At 41.4% G+C, this 16,430-nt stretch overlaps 1 protein-coding gene across 1 annotated transcript in view; it reads left to right on the forward strand.

Moving 5' to 3' along the window:
• The first annotated feature begins 6,361 nt into the window (after nt 1–6,361).
• Nucleotides 6,362–16,430, forward strand: part of LOC133356753 (CD109 antigen-like) — a 55,418-nt gene continuing 45,349 nt past the window's right edge. The window contains 6 exon segments of the mRNA XM_061574411.1: nt 6,362–6,442; nt 7,463–7,519; nt 10,091–10,248; nt 11,513–11,541; nt 14,316–14,552; nt 15,357–15,485. Coding sequence (XP_061430395.1) covers nt 7,476–7,519; nt 10,091–10,248; nt 11,513–11,541; nt 14,316–14,552; nt 15,357–15,485 — 597 coding nt within the window. The 5' untranslated portion in view covers nt 6,362–6,442; nt 7,463–7,475.

Here is a 16,430-nt window from a genome sequence, read left to right on the forward strand (position 1 = left end):
CCTGACTGTCAGTGTAATTCGATTCGTCTTGCTTCTTTGCACACTTTTTAGCTATCGTTCCATTTCATTGGTAAGCGTGCATGTTTCCAAAGTTCTGAACTTGGCCTAGTGGCAGTGCGTTCGCAGCTTGTTGCTGAAGTTTGCGGTTCGAATCCAGCGTCTGCCCTGGTTAAAGGACTGTGGGTGTATTAACTTTTAAAATCGTGCCATCTGATTCACAGTGGCCAGCGAAGGCCCCCTCGTGTTATTCACAAAAATGGCCAATTGTGCGCCGGCGTCATGTTCCAAATTTTCCAAATGAAAATCACTCAATTATGATTATACATAGGAGTCGTTGGCCCTTACTGCAAACAACTTGGCAGGACCTTCGTTAAATATAGTTGAGAGTCTTTATTTGGTACACAAATGCTTGCTTTTCGATCACATGCATCTAATCCAGCACTGTGGAGGCGAGGTTTGGTGAATCACACAAATGTTGCGAAATCCCTTCCCTTGGGTGTCGAGGTGCCATACTCTGGCTCGCCAGGTGAAGGCAGGACAGAAAGTGGACTAATCGCCATCTGTTTCTATCTGTACGGGGATAGAATGTTACCCCTCTCACGTGGGTTTTTCAAGGTGCTCCGGTTTCCTCCCAGACGTATAAATACTGATTGGCTGAAAACATAAAATAAACAAATGAGTCCTGTGTCTCAGTGTGGCGTTCCTGGATAAATAAGTAAATGCATGAAGTATAATGTAAACGAGTGGCTAGAGAGAACTCTTGCCAGTGAAATCTATTGCCTGCCAAGTTGCCACAGTCGCTCATGGTTAATTCATTGCTAGCGACTGTTGCTGGCAGAAAATTGCCATAAATGGCATTGGTCCTTTAAAAATTGCGCATGAGTTATTCTGTCTCCACACTGCGCCATACCCCTACTTGATAGGCCCTAGATTATCGCCAAGTCTGCTTATTAAAAAAAGTAGAATTGGGCTTGTTTAAAAAGTATTTTTCATGTTTTGAGAGTCGCGGGTTGCGTTTTTTATTTGGCCTTCTTTGCCATGGTTTAATAAGATTGGCCACAAGGCGTTTTGTCCCAAGCTGGGATATACTTCAACATTTCAACACTGAGATGCACCTCATTGAGGCAACAGGCACCACAGAGAATGGAGAAGAGCGAGGATTTTTTTTTTCACCATGTAAGTGCACACAAATACATTTCGGTTGGGCTTGTTTTGAAAGACAGCCGCTTTTTTTTTTAAACCCAAAAACGTTGATTATGCTTTTTTTTATCTCGAACAAAGACGGTCAATGCATCGCGCGTTTTCAGATGCGCTTCTGCGGCAGTCTGGAATGCTCTTCCGTCCGATATTAAGACGCCACTGGGGCTATGCACTTATAAATTATCATCTAGAGTGAAAACTAATTTATTTATAGCTGCTTTTTGTGTCCTTCCCCCGCACCTCCGATAAGCACGGTTGGCTAGTACGGTGCGAAAGAAGTTCAACACATACATACGTGGCAACATTTAGGCCCTCTCCAGTCCCCACAATAATTAGCAAACTTTTAAAAGAATAAAGTTTATGTTTCATAATGATTGATGGGCAGGACCTTGAGCCCGAGTATGCAAATTGCGCAGGCCAAAATATACACTATTTCCGAGTCCTTACGGAATTTACATGACCCCACAAACAGCCTTGCTTAGAGGAGGGCAGTCTGCACACAAACGCCACCCTCCCTCAGTAGTTCGCTAGGGAGATCACCTCTGCCCGGCATTATTCCTCGTCTCAGACTCTGTATCAATCCTTGTACTTCCTCAACAGATGGCACATTAGCCAGCCACTCTCAGGGGGAGGCTACTTCCAATATTTGAGGCGCAGCCGCTCTAATTCTACAACGTGGGATGTTGTGGACGGTGGCAATGAGCCTGTCGCTTTCTCTCCGTTGACCGCAACACCTCCGTCAGCGAGGATCGCTGGGAAGGTCTGGACTGCGTATCCAATGCAGCTATTGTAGCGCATGAGTCACAGTCCTGAACATCAACCATTTCCCCTCGGGATCAGGAGGACGATGCCAACACCAGTTGCAAGCGATGATGACATTCTCGCTTGCAACTTTCAACAGCTAGCCGAGGCCAGGCTGCTGTGGGTTGGAATGAGGTCCTATATGGATGCCCACCACCGCAGTGAAAGAATGGCAGGCTTATCTCACAGATGACAAGCCAATGATCAGTGGACAGATGAGCTCCACAGTAGGTCCTAGTGTCAAGGAAGCAGAAATATACATTATCACAAATAAACACGCAGAAACACACTATCACAAACACACACTCAGACACACGATCACATACAAAGAGAAATACACCATCTGCCCAGTAGTGTCCTTCACAAGCCTTCTCTAGCGAGGCCGATCTTGACACTGCTGGTACCAGTCTTTGGCAAGTCTACTCAGCTCCACACCCTTCTATACCGCATTAGCCCATCTCTTATCTAACCCATGCCGCGCCTATTTAGCCCCCTCCAACTGGCCAAACAGAAGTTGCTTGTACAACACAGCCTTGTTGCAGGAGTTCTCCAATGGGAATGTGTCCAGATCTTTCAAGAATTTGTGAGCTTCTTACACGATCCAGCCTGGTTAAACCCAGTATGGATTGTAGGCAGGCCAGCCTGAATGTTTCAAACTGCCGAAGAGCTTCCTTTAGAGGGGTCCACGTTTAGCAAGCATAGAGAAGGGAGGGCATAACTGGCCGAGAAGACCTGCAGATTTGTGTGGAGCGCCAGACCAGGTAGCTTCCAAAGAGCATTATGCAGCTGATGAAAAGATAATTCTGCTCGACTGATTCAGGGTGAGACTTCTGCTGCAAAATCAAAGCTGGTCATAAGCACACTACCCAGGGATGGAAATTTCTCCACTCAACAACTGCCCCGTCACTCATGGGTAGTTGGGGAGTGGAGTTTTGATAACACAAAATACCCAGGCAGGTGCTTAGTTTTTGGTTGTGCTGATGGTAAGGCCTGACAAACACATCAAAAGATAAATGCACACATGCACACTCACTTAAACTCTCCCCACACATATACAAAGAAAAATATCCCTAAAATAGCCTTTTAGCAGACTTATTGAGAACTTCACATGCTCCGATTTCCTCCAACATGTATACACGCACATCATTAATTGGTTGAAAACACCATAATACATGTGCACCTCAATATGTTGCAAGTTGTGTAGCGTCGTGAGATGCAGTTTGCATGAATGACGCTATATAAACGCGTATTACCGTGCCTGTAGATTTCTTATTCAGACCACATTTTCATCCTTCTCATCTCATCCGTTCCTTCAACACTTGTTGTTGAATAGTACCCATTGATATCAGGTATGATAGAAACCTCATAATTGTTTTGAAAATACCTGCGAAGCATGATTGTAATCATCATTTTTACATATATATGGTATTATGCCACGAATATATTTCCATTTTTAGGCTAACAAACGAGGAGATAACATAGTCAGATGACGAATTATGAAATTGGGTAAAATTACAAATATGTCAAAAAAACAGTCACGTCTAGAACAATACAATTTGCGTTAAAAAGTACAAGTCTTATAAACAAATGAAAACCATTTCCCCCCAAAGATCTTAGTTTATTTATCTATTACATCTGCTATGGTGAAGGGCCATTGTCAGAAATGTACCCTATTATATATTTTTCATTTTAAACCAGTGCCAGTGACAACTGCAAGTTGGAAGTATATTAATTTAATGTCAAAAATAACTGATGCCTCCACTGTAATCTGCTATTTGTGACCAGTACTGTCTCTTCATCCTTGTCCAGATTGTTAATGTATAGCGTATGCTATACACCCAGATAAAAACTCAGAATGCTATTCTAGGTAGAAATTTAAAAAATCCAATCTGCCATTTGGAGATTTGAAGAAAGTACCAAGTTAAAATACCACAAACCTTTTATTGTGCAGTCCAGGGCATTATGTTTTAGTGTTTTGAATGAAAATTCAATGTTTTTTTTTTCCTTCAAATTAATGTTTCTACAACAATAGATTAGGCCCCTATGAGGTCAATCTTGGCCGCAGTCAATAGAACTCGGTCGTTCCATGGTTGATGAAATGGGTACCACCTGTGAGGCACCACCTGGTGGGATTTCAACGTTTGCATCCCACCGTAAGCAGATACCAGCAACTGTTGGAGGAATGAGGACATTCTTCCAGTGGCACCAGCGATAATCGCCTCCACAAATATGGGATCAGCAGGAGGGCAGGCTGCTGAGGTGGACATCGGAGTGGCACCCAGAGGTCACAGCCCAAAGGGAAGACTTCAAGCCAGCAGAGTGGGATACTGTATGGCTAAACCATGGCAACCAATATAACAGAAAAGCCTTTTTTTTAAATCAAAGTCACGTAGGTGAAAAAAAAATAAAACAACTAAATTAAATCACGACGTTTCAGAAGCAAAACAAGCATCCGTCTGATGACACAAGCATCCGTCTAATGACGGATGCTCGCGTTGCTGTGGTTTTCACACCTGATGATGATTGCTTGTGTTGCAGTCGAAACGTCGTGAGAATTTGTATTGTTTTATATATATTTAATTTTATTATTTCCCTTCTACGTGACTTTACCGAAAGAACCAAGAATATGAATCCCTGCAGTCACGAAAGCTTTAAATCAAATTTGTATTTAGTCGTTTTATTTTGTTTTGTTTTCACCTACGTGACTTTACCGAAAAAACCAAAGAGTAGAGACAGTGGTCGTTAATAAATAATGTCACGAAGCAGCAGTCCTCAAAGAGCCGCATGCGACTCTGGAAATAGCTTACAGATATAGCGGAAAGAAGTTCTGACGGTCAGACTCTGAATTTGCATAGAAACGTAAAATCATACTTTGTTACGTATGATAATTAACTATTTTAGGGGAAAAAATACATTTACAATGTGACGTATGGTATAATTGTTGTAAATTAAACAGCCAAACAGCCGGTTGTGAGAATGCCAATGACAGTAAACGTAAAATGTTACTTTGGTACGTACAATGATAAACATATATAGGGCTAAAAATACATTTACGATGTGCTATATTATATGATCATTGTATAACAAACAGCCAAAGGGGCAGTTGCTAGGATGCGAATGACAGTAAACGGTTGTGTTCTAGTTTATCACCGATGCTGTAAATCTTAAGTGTGGTTAATTTTAAAATGTAATCTGAATGTTTAAAATATCACGACTAGCTGCCAATCGTTAGGGGTTGCTTGCATGTACATAGAACACATGTTTTTTTAAGGGTATAAATGTGACCGCATGGCCAGAGCTCTCCACAGAGGGGTGCGAGGCCGAGGGAAAATCCAAATTTGGGCCCCACGAAGCCTTTGAACTAAACCGAAAGTATTACATCTGACACCTTAATGTCGAAGCGTGGGGCCCCCGAAAGCACGGGGCCCGGGGCAGTCGCCCACGATTTACCTGCTGCACTACTCACTGTTTCAGTTTGAGTTTTATTTATTAGGAATTAACCTGTGAGCCATTCGGCTCTTGATTGGGGTTCAACCGCAACAAACAATACAATTTCAAGATACACCTAAATTAATTGTACACAAATCTGAACATCACATACGTAAACAATAAAATCCTACAGAAAAAGCACAACCCGTCCATGCTGCGTACAGATAGTGCAAAAAAATAAATTTCGATGGTTGATCGCAATAACAATCATAATACAATACAGATTTAAAAAAATTAAGTATAAATCTATACTAAATCAACAAATCGGGCCAAACCAAGCCCCTCTAAAACTTACTAAAACAATGCTATTATAAACAACGTAACAGTTTTCCCAACAAATGTGATTAAAAGTTTACAATAGCGACACACACAACACACATCACTAAACCTAGCGTCCTTCGCGAGCTGCATAAGTCAATCTATAACAGCCGGATTAACAATAGAAGTAGCAGCGCACTATAATCAAAATACATAATAAGTTCATACGTCGGTCATCTATAGCTATAGTTTTTATTTCAGGCCAGAGGATAGCAGTGGCAGCTATGGTTGTACGACTCCTCTAGAGCATTTTTGAGTGATCGTCTTGTTGGTAACGATCCAAGCTGGAGTTTATTTGCGATAGCAGCCTAAGATGCCGTTTTAAGCATGATGGTTGCCCAATCAAGCATTATCCAAGCTCATTCTGCTTAGCTTTGAGACGTGACAACATGTTACATTGAATGTATTTGGTCATATGTTCTGTGAAAAGTACTTTACGAGGCCTAGTTGTAAAATATATGAGCACTTATAAATTTTAACAAACACTCTGGGGGATGGTTAACCCGTGTGCTACTTGTTTTCACATCCACTATATATTGCCACACAGACACCTAGCAACACTACAGGCAGTGAGATATTGAATCTTCCTCGTCAGCAGTGAAGTGGGTCCACGAAGCAAAGCGGCGGTGCTCAGGTGAGTGGAATCTGAGGTGTCGGTGCCCAAAGTTACCATTTGGAATGGCCAGCTGTGTTCTAATTCTAACGTTCGAAAGATTTTAAAATTTACCATTGAAATGCAGCTTATCGTACGTGCTACGAGGACAATGCTAAATTCTGATGCTTTTGTTACGACGCAATGGAAATATTTGTCCACCCTTCTCATTAACAGTGCTATTATCACTGAAAGTACAGTATTCTATAACTACGTTGCCATTCTGCTTGCAACTGAGAACAAAAGTAGTACACCAGGAGCAATATACACAAAAAAGCCATACCATGCATCTATTGTTACAAATGGGCAACAGTTCCGGACATAGCAGTCGTATATGAAGGTATTGCCGCTTTAAGCTCATCAGTAGCCATAATGTAAATACTGCTTGATGAAGGCCTCCTCAAGCCATCGGAGTCTCTCACAACCTTGAGATATATTCATCTATCCAGCGACTCCACATCTCTACGGTGGACGCTCTGCCCGATGCATTCCCTCCTTTGACTTCCAATTCATCGTTAGTATCAACCAATGGGCATCGTCCCCTCTAAGTGACCTGTTCTTTCCAAACCCACGTTTCTTCACGGACAATATGATGTCTCAATGTGATGTTCGCTAATCCATGTGTTTCTATTCACATGTCAAGTGTCATTTTAGACATGCACCTCTCCAAACTGTTTCGCCCCCTTTTTAGCTTTTGTTTCATTTTCCTTTTTAGTGTCCACGTTCATTTGCCGCTGAAGCTGTCTATCATTAAACACAAGAGATGTATTCAGCGGTGGAATCTGCAGCCTAGAATTATAACCTGTATTTTATAAAGCGCCTTTCATATTGAAGTATCTCAAAGCGCTGTACGTAAAAATAAAACTACATAATCCCAATCTGGACCCTGCTGCAATGAACTAAGAAGTTTTGAATTATTTGTTTTTGAGATATGTATTACCTTGCACATGATTTACATCGAGCAAATGGTGGTCTAGTTACGTTTGTTGTTACTATTTTCAGCATCTCACTCAAGATGCGACTGTTCATCCTCCTCATAACGGCCACGGTTGCTCAAAGGTAAGAAGTCTTGTGAATGCATGTACAATGAGCAGATTCATTGACACGTTATAAAAAAGGAAACACTTTTTAAAAGTTTGTGTTCAGTGTAACCCTAACAACGAATCCAATTAAAAACATGAAATACCAAAATATGAGCTTAAATAAAACACTCGTAACTTAATTTTTTTTAAATAAGCAAAGTTTTTAGATTTATTAACTGCGCAACACAGTACATGATTGGTGGGGAAGCAGTGGTGCAGTGGTTATCTTACTGCACAATTAACACGCTCACCTGAGTTAAATTCGTAGTCAGTTAACATGTGATGAGTCATATCTGAACTGGTCTTGGGCCCACTTTAATCAACCTGATAGACCAGGGTGGTGAAGTATAGTCAACCCCCTTGAATAGCATGCGATTTGAGGCCTTCATTTCGAAGTGAATTGACAAATGTGTTGTAAATATTGAATTATTAAATATTACACCGTTGACCCTGGCCATTGCCTGAGAAACCCAACGTTCCTACCAGCTCCCTCCGCAGGAATGTGTTTATTTTTGCCCCCGCAGAATTTGAGTGGCCATAGACTATGGCTGGTGTTGTAAATATTTTCGATGGTGGAAGATGTTGTATTTTCACCACAAACACAACCCCCATCATCATTGTCATCATCATCGTGCTGTCAAACCCCAATTGTGTCAAACGTGTGGCGGCCCGCTCACACTGATGGCAGCTGTCAACCCCTGATCAGTGCCCCAACTTGTTACCAATTCAGACTTTATTGGTCACCCCGTGGTGCCCTTATAAATGTCAACGTTCATCCTACAAAGTCCGATCAAGAGGGAGAAACACAAATAGACACAAAAAAGTTTTGCCCGTATTGAAACGGCTGTAACGCCGTATGGACCTGCAAACTCAATGTCCCTGCACAATAATACGGGGTAAACCGTGTGGGTTGACAGATTATGTGAGTTGATGTCGTGTCGACGAAAGTTGGGCCCCCTTCTGAACATTATCGAGAAACAACTGCCATAACCTCTGGGCCCTCCAGGCTGCTGTGGCTTTGGATCGATTCGGTTCAATTCCGTGTCTTTTAAAACTGAGCGGATCGAATCTATGTTGATATCCGCTCGTTAAGCTGTAGATTCCGGATCGATTCGAAACTGTTCCGAATTTCGATTCCGATTTCGCGGGCATTCGCTCACCCGCGCCTGCTGTGGCGAGGTCGCGACGTTTCGCGATCGGGCCGGGCCGAGATCTCGCCTCTTAACACGCAGGGACGATACGGGGTCAGACACAAACACTCTATTGAAGTACTGTAATCACACACACACACACACGAATCATCAAATAGAGTGAACCCAGACTAACTCGACCCTATCCAACTAATCCAGTCACTCAACTAACCTCAAATAGCTCCACCTAGTTCCCGCCAAGCTAAACATATCTATACGACCCGTTCTCAACAATCTACCAACTAATACTAACACCAACTACTAACACCAACTAACCTTGCATCTACCTCGCCCCCCCCCCCCCCAGCATTCACATTATTCGGGCTGCTATAAATGTCCACACTATAAACCACTTTGTTGAGCTGTCATTTGGTGGCCAGGTCGCTTCTGAAAAATAAGTTACCTCAGTGGGCTTTACCTGGTATCATAAATAAAAAACTGTCTATTTTGTATTCCTGGTTCTTGAGGTAAAGTCATGTAGAAGGGAAATAAAATAATATAAATATAAAACAATATTTACTAGAAGGGAAATATAAATATAAAACTATTATTGTATTATTTCCCTTCTACGTGACTTTACCGAAAGAACCAAGCATATGAATCCATGCAGTCACGAAAGCTTTAAATCAAAGTTCTTCATCTGATGGGCTATAATGATGCATTGTTTTGTGCCAGAGATCAGCACAACATTCCTCCACTTATTTTAAGATGGTGTGTCTGTCGTCAGCTGTGATTCAATCTTCCACTCAGAAAGGTCAATCATTTTTGAAATGTCAACGTAATTTGTGGTGCACTTCATGCCTCCCATTACTCGCAATGGCATTTTAAATCACGTGTTTTCCCTTGTTTCCTAAACGTTTTACAGAGTTCTTTGTATCCAATCAGCAGTTTTGCATTTTCATAATTTTTTTATTTCTCATTCTCTTCAACATGTATTTTATGGTTTCATAAAACTTGCTCCGTGTACTTTCTAACCCTCCCTTCACTTTCATTGGACTATCCATCACTATATTAGCTCATTCATGATTTAAGTGGTGATATCCATTTTGTCACTGATTCTCTAGGCACTTGAGTGCATTACTTAGAGTCAACATAAAGCCACATTCTGCCATATATTTTAATGTAAATGATCTTGGTTTCACCTGTAATCAGTTTTTCCCTGTCTTTGACTACGTTCCATCACACTCATCTGTGGTCGCTTATTGTATTGGATAAGCAATTGCAAATTATGTTACAATTTTCATAGCAACTTCGTCATGAATTTCCATCAAAAGCAAACAGTAACATACAACAAAGTTTTTTTTTTATGAATTGTGCTGTACCACAGAGTAACAATTTTTGATGTTCTCACACACCAGCACCACCTACCTTCTCACTTACCCTTCCCAATGGATGGAATCGGACCTCAACATGGGCTTCTCACTCCTACCTGGGCCTGGCAATGAGACGCTCGTCAATGTCACATTCAAAAGTGAGCCCCATGGAATCTCCAAGGAGCTCAACGACGTGAGCGCTGGTAAGCGGGGGTAATTTTGTGAACGTGCAAAGAAAAAAAACCTCCATATGATATTATAAACGTTATAAGATGGACATTTAAATTAAGTTTAACACATAGGCTTTATCATGGATTTTAAATTAAACCGGGACAATAATGATTTTACTAAAAATAGAGGACGTCCATACTGTATGTCAAAAAAGGACACTTTGACATATGGAGGTTTAACATTTTTATCGTGACAGCATTTTTAGATATCATTGGAGGTCTGCAGCTCTTTAAAAATAACCTTTTTAAAATGATCAAATTCAGCACCAATAACACTAAATATGGGATTTAAAACAGTTGAAACATTAACTTAAGAAAATGTTCAAACTAAGAGGCCATAAATAGACATCTTCTGCTTTTTTCCCCTTAATCTTCATGTAGCAGAGATGGGGCCAAATGAGGACTCTTCCCATGTTTCTGTCTTGCACCGGCCTCAGGGCTTCCAAAACTTGGCACCCTTTTTGTTCAAGGTCATTCTTCACCGACTCAATCCAGCACATCTTTACTCTTCCTCTTTCTTGTATCGTGTACTCTGGTTTGTAATACCATTCATGGGATTCTCTCTGGATCCATTCTAGAAACGTGTCCAAACCATCAGAGTAATCTCAGATATTTTCTGTTACCTCTTGTCCCAGTCAATGTCTTATTGCTTAATTTCTTATTGTCTGTATTCTAGACACTCTTCCTCTGAGCCATGGAATTTCTGCAGTTGCAATTTTTTTACATACTCTATAATCTATATAAAGCCAGGAAGCATCCGTTGGCCAAGTAGGAATGGTAGTAGGAGGAATCTATGCCCCCTTTACAATAACTTGAGTGACCACACCATACGACGCATTATCTCATAATTCTGTGGCCCTGCCCTAGCCTTAATGGACAAACACGTTTCTGTACATTAATTTGCAAAACTTCTGGAATTGTGGATATTTTAAAAGAGGCATATTTGGAGTTTTTCAGGGATTTGTATTCAAATTTTCATAATTATTTGCAAATAATGACAGTATAGTTTGCGAGGCTGCCAAGTCTAGGCATTATTTAAATATATATCTGGAAATTATAGGCACATATTATAGAATGGAATATTGTATATTAATGTAGTAAATGAATTTTTTTCACAAATGTTTTAATACAATTTCTCCCAGTCCACTGAAATATTACTTTCGTTAATATTTACCTAAAAAATGTTAGTCATACATATATTCAATATGTGACATCATGAGACCTTTATATTTTACAGGTACAACTACAATGATGACGTTTACACGTGTAAGTTTGTTTTATTGATGCTATTTTCACAACCCCGAAGTCAACATCAGCAATGCAGTACTGTTATTGTTCACTCGTGGAGTGTGGAGTGCCTCATTCATGCATATGTAGTACCGTTGAGGACTCTTGGACACCCGGGGTTGAGGCACACGTATTTATTCCGCAACAGTTGTCACAACCGCGGACATACAATACTGGAGGGGGTATCGGCCCCCTCACCCAGCTAGCTGGGAATACACTGCTAGCTATCTCTGACCTACCTCCTAGTCCTCCACTAACGGGCTAGGGGAGGCTGTCTGGCCCGACACTGGTAAGTCGGGCTACGGTACCCGGAGTCCCAGAGCACCAGCTCTGGTTCTCGGGACCACACCGCTGGCTCGGTCCTGCGCGGCCCTGACAAGGGCGGCGTCCCAGGGGAGTCCAGGGCTCTAGCTAGACGGTCTTCGGTCTTCACTGGTTTAGCTTTAACATTGTACCCCGAGCTCTCCGGCTCATCCCCTTTTATACCACAACCCCCCGCTGAGGGGTGGGGCCCCCCGGGGGATCACAACTCCGGGCCAACCCCCCAGGCTGCCCGGTGCGGACGTCGTTGCGAGCACCTCCCCTGTGCACTCACGGAGCCCCGCCCACTGTGTTTGTTTCCCGTGTGATCCTATGCATACAGCCCCTCCGTAACACCCCTACACATATGCTGGATCACAGGGGAAGTTATTTCCCTACCTTTCTCAAAGGGAGTTGATGGATTGTCATGTTGCAGAGATGAGATGCAGTTAATATAATTCATATTTTGTCTCATTTGTAGTCTTTGCCACAATAGCATACAGTGTACATTCACATATTTACAACTGATTGTCACTCCACTGCTGAATGAGGGCCTCGAAACACCATATCAATCGTGGAGTTATGTAACCATGCATCACCACATTGTTCAATGGGTTGGTGAAGCAGAAGGCTCAGGATAAATTCAGATATCACTCGGCACTAATATCAGTCATAGATGGGAATCACACTCTGATCACCAGGTTTATATGGTGGGCGGTGGTGGTGCATGCCTGTAAAATCCAGTACTGGAGGCAAGGGTTAGTGGATAACACAAATGTTGTGAAGCTGCCTTCCCGCGAGCATCGAGGTGCCATAACCTGGCTCGCCAGGAGAAGGCAGTACAGCAAGTGGAATAATCACAATCTGTTTACATCTGTATGGAGAAAGAGTATTGCCCCCTCGCGCACGTGCGTTATCTCAGGGTGCTTCAGTCTCCTCCCACGTTTAAAACACACTCATACATTGGCTGAAAACATCTTTAAATAAAAACCCAGTGCATGACCCTCCTGAAAAAGAGTCCAAGCGTGGCTCTCCTGGATAGATTGATAAATATGTATTGATATATGTTACTTATAGTGCAGTATGTTAATCACTGAACCACCACTTCTATCATTGGCATATCAATTGCATACATTACACATTATTACATGTTACATGGTAGTTTTGTATATGTATTGTGAGCGGAATAATCACATTTTATCTAAGTGTATTTTTACATGCTAAAATAATGCATCGTCCAATTAAGAAATAATTGGTCATACAATTAATTTAATGTCCCTCAAAGAGTTGCCTCTCACCCACTTCTGCAAAATAGGGTAGTCATTGCCAGAAATCATCACCAGTAACGTAGTAACCGCAAGTGACTGGCAACTCAGCACACCATCACATCACACGGTCATACCACACAATGTCATAACCACACCATCACCGGTCACATCACACAATGTCATAACCACACTATCTCAACACGCGGTCACACCACACCGTCAAACCATATTTTCACACGACACCAACACGCCCAGGTCCTACTCAGGCACGGACTTGACTCCACAATTTCTCTATTGAAGAGAGCTTGATTTGAGGCAGTAACGTGACCTCTGATATAAATGGAAGTTGCCGACCGAGTTTCCCATGAGGGGCAACTGCGATCAGTTCAGATATTCGGCAATTAATTCTTACAAAAGGAGATACTAGGGCAACTATAGCTGATGATGATTGGCATAACATTTATCCAGTCCATAATTAATGTAAACAATTACTCTTATTTAATCTTTTAATATTGTGTGATTTCTTATGTCATTGCATTTTCCTACTTTGCTATTTTCATTAAAAAAAATTGAACTTGGTGTACATTAATGTGTGATACCCAATCTTAGTTACATTTCCGTTCATATTTGTTTTACTTGGAAGAATGAAACCTACTCCATGGTTTTTGTCCATCTGTAATGTGTTAACAGAATTTGTTTTCATCTTTAATATCACTTTCAATGCTCAGTCTCACTGTTTGAAGTTATATATATTTTAGTGGTTAGCACACTGCTCTGAACCCCGTGACCTTAGTTTGATTTCTAGCCATAGCTAACATCAACAGCGAGTGATACTGTATCTGAATTGGTCTTGGGTTCCCACCTTCACTAGTGCACACTGAACATTGTGATACAGTTTGGTCAAACAACCTCCGTGAATGACATAGCATGTGGAGGCCTTCACCCAGCAGTGAACTGCATTGACCAAGCCTCTAATAAATATATCATATTGTTTTCAAATAATGAATTAACTTTAATCCTCAAACATTTGAAAATGTGCTGATTCCCACATATGCATCACCTTTCCGATTGTGCTTGTATGCAACCAAAGAAACACATTTAATCCAATGTACGTTTGGAATGCATTTCTTTGCTACTCACCACGATCTGCCTTCCTGACTTCATAGTGATTGTCTGTCTATGTAGGAGGACCTCGGTACGGTGCAGTACAACTATTGGACATGGATGAGCCTGATGGGAAAATCAGGAGATCAAGAGATCTTTTCCACTAATGTGGGATATTTCCATAATAGAGACGTGGACCTCTTTATGATGGTTGACAATTACTACTACCATTGGCCTGGTAAGACAGTGCGATTCAGTGTCTTCGGTGTCTACAGAAACAAGTTGCCTTACCTGGGACCCTTCAACATCTCTCTCATGGTATGTTCATTCAGAGCCTCGTGACTAACTTCACAGGCATCTATAGAGCATGCATCATCTCACTTGAATTTACTATGAATAAAGAGATACTGTATTCCATATATCAAATGTACCTGATCTTGTAAGATGTTGAAAGCTAAGCATACAATGTGTTATAGGATGCAGGGCTACGTGGTGGACCACAGAGGACAGTTAAACAAAATGTTGTACTGTACTATGGTCCCATGTCTATGCTCCGCAGACTTCAACCCACACTGACCAACATGAAGTATAGAGAAATAACCCCCATAACTTTCACAACGTGAAAGGCCGTCATCTCGCAATTGACTTATAAAGGGCTGTAAAACATAAACAACTTGAAAATCAAGCAGTATAATTAGCACAATGTTCACACGCTGAAGTGCCACACAGTGCACACACAAGATGTAGCTCCCACAGTCTTGCTGTGTCTGGCCCATCTACGTGGATCTCGCTTCCAGTCATTGTTCGTTATTTGTCTCTTACTGTGAACCAGTTCTGCAGTAGTCGACTGAAGATGGAGACAGTCACGCTGACATACCCGTAGCACTTTCGTGATATATTTTTCACAATAGAAATAGCATGAATACCAAATGTATTTATTTACTTTTAAGGGCTGTACATGTACAAATATACATTTATAAAGATCCTGATGTTGATTATATACTGAAGGGTCATGATTAATATCTGAATATCAAAACATTCGCATTAACTTAAAATAACAGAATGGTCCAATACTGTGTATGGTTTCACTTGGTTATTTCTAATGTTTTTGCTGGTCTGTAGAATCCAAATGGAGTCCTGATGGAGACCTGGCAGAATGTACGAGAAGAGAACGGAGTAGTGTCACTGAGTTACCCACTCTCTGCCCAGGCAACACTGGGAAGCTGGTATATACGTGTGGAGACAGGATCGGTAAGTACATAAACTTCTGCTTCAATTAAAAATGTTGCTGTGATGAGTAATAAACTGTGGGCTTGTCAAATGCAGTAAAACGGTGAGCATTTCATAACACAGCATGGTCAGCATTGATCACATTAGAGTTAACGCTGATAATTAATTGAAATTGGTGCTCAAACACAAACAACTCAAGACATTAATCAAGAACACTGCCTTAAAATGAACATATAATAGTCATAACGTTATATATGTTAAATGTATTTTTCCTGTATGGCAGTGCTATTGACCATAATGTGGAGATTTTTTCTCTGCTTATACATGATAATAACTGTTAAACACCCATGGACATCATGTGTAAGGGCAAACTATTGTATACTTATGCCATAGTCCAAATACCAAATTTTAAGATAAATCATATACCAGGGGTGGCTAAACAATTGCTTTCAACCTGCATGTGGGTTCCAGGCAGATTAAGTGCAGCTTGTTAAAGATGCGAAAGTGGGAATAACTTGAGGCACTTGTTCCGCGGTGGCGAGATGTTAGCTCCCTTGCCTGGTATACAGGAGGTCGTGGGTTCGATCCCGACCCTGACACTTGTATATTTGGAGTCTGTGTTGCTCTCTGTGCCTGTGGTTGTGTGGATTTTTTTGAGTCCTCCGGTTTTTCCCTCCACATTTCGAAACATATGATTAGAGTATTTGGCTACTATACATTTACACATGATAATGTGGCTATGTCACTTATGAAAAAAAGGCTATATAGCTCAAAGTTTCTGGCAGCAGAGACAGAGTTGAGTACTCCCAGAAACCTCCCGCGTATTTTTTTATTCATGGCCAACCAGCCCAAGGGAACAGGCTGCATGACCACCTCACGTAACCATAGGCCTCGGCAAGGTAAGGTAATTTACCCGTTTTACCGGGTAAAAGGGTAACAGGGTAAAGGTAGCTCGGAAGAATTACC

Source organism: Lethenteron reissneri, chromosome 55 (genome assembly GCF_015708825.2).
Source record: "Lethenteron reissneri isolate LAM-NWPU_2019-01 chromosome 55, ASM1570882v1, whole genome shotgun sequence".
In the NCBI taxonomy this organism is placed as follows: domain Eukaryota; kingdom Metazoa; phylum Chordata; class Hyperoartia; order Petromyzontiformes; family Petromyzontidae; genus Lethenteron; species Lethenteron reissneri.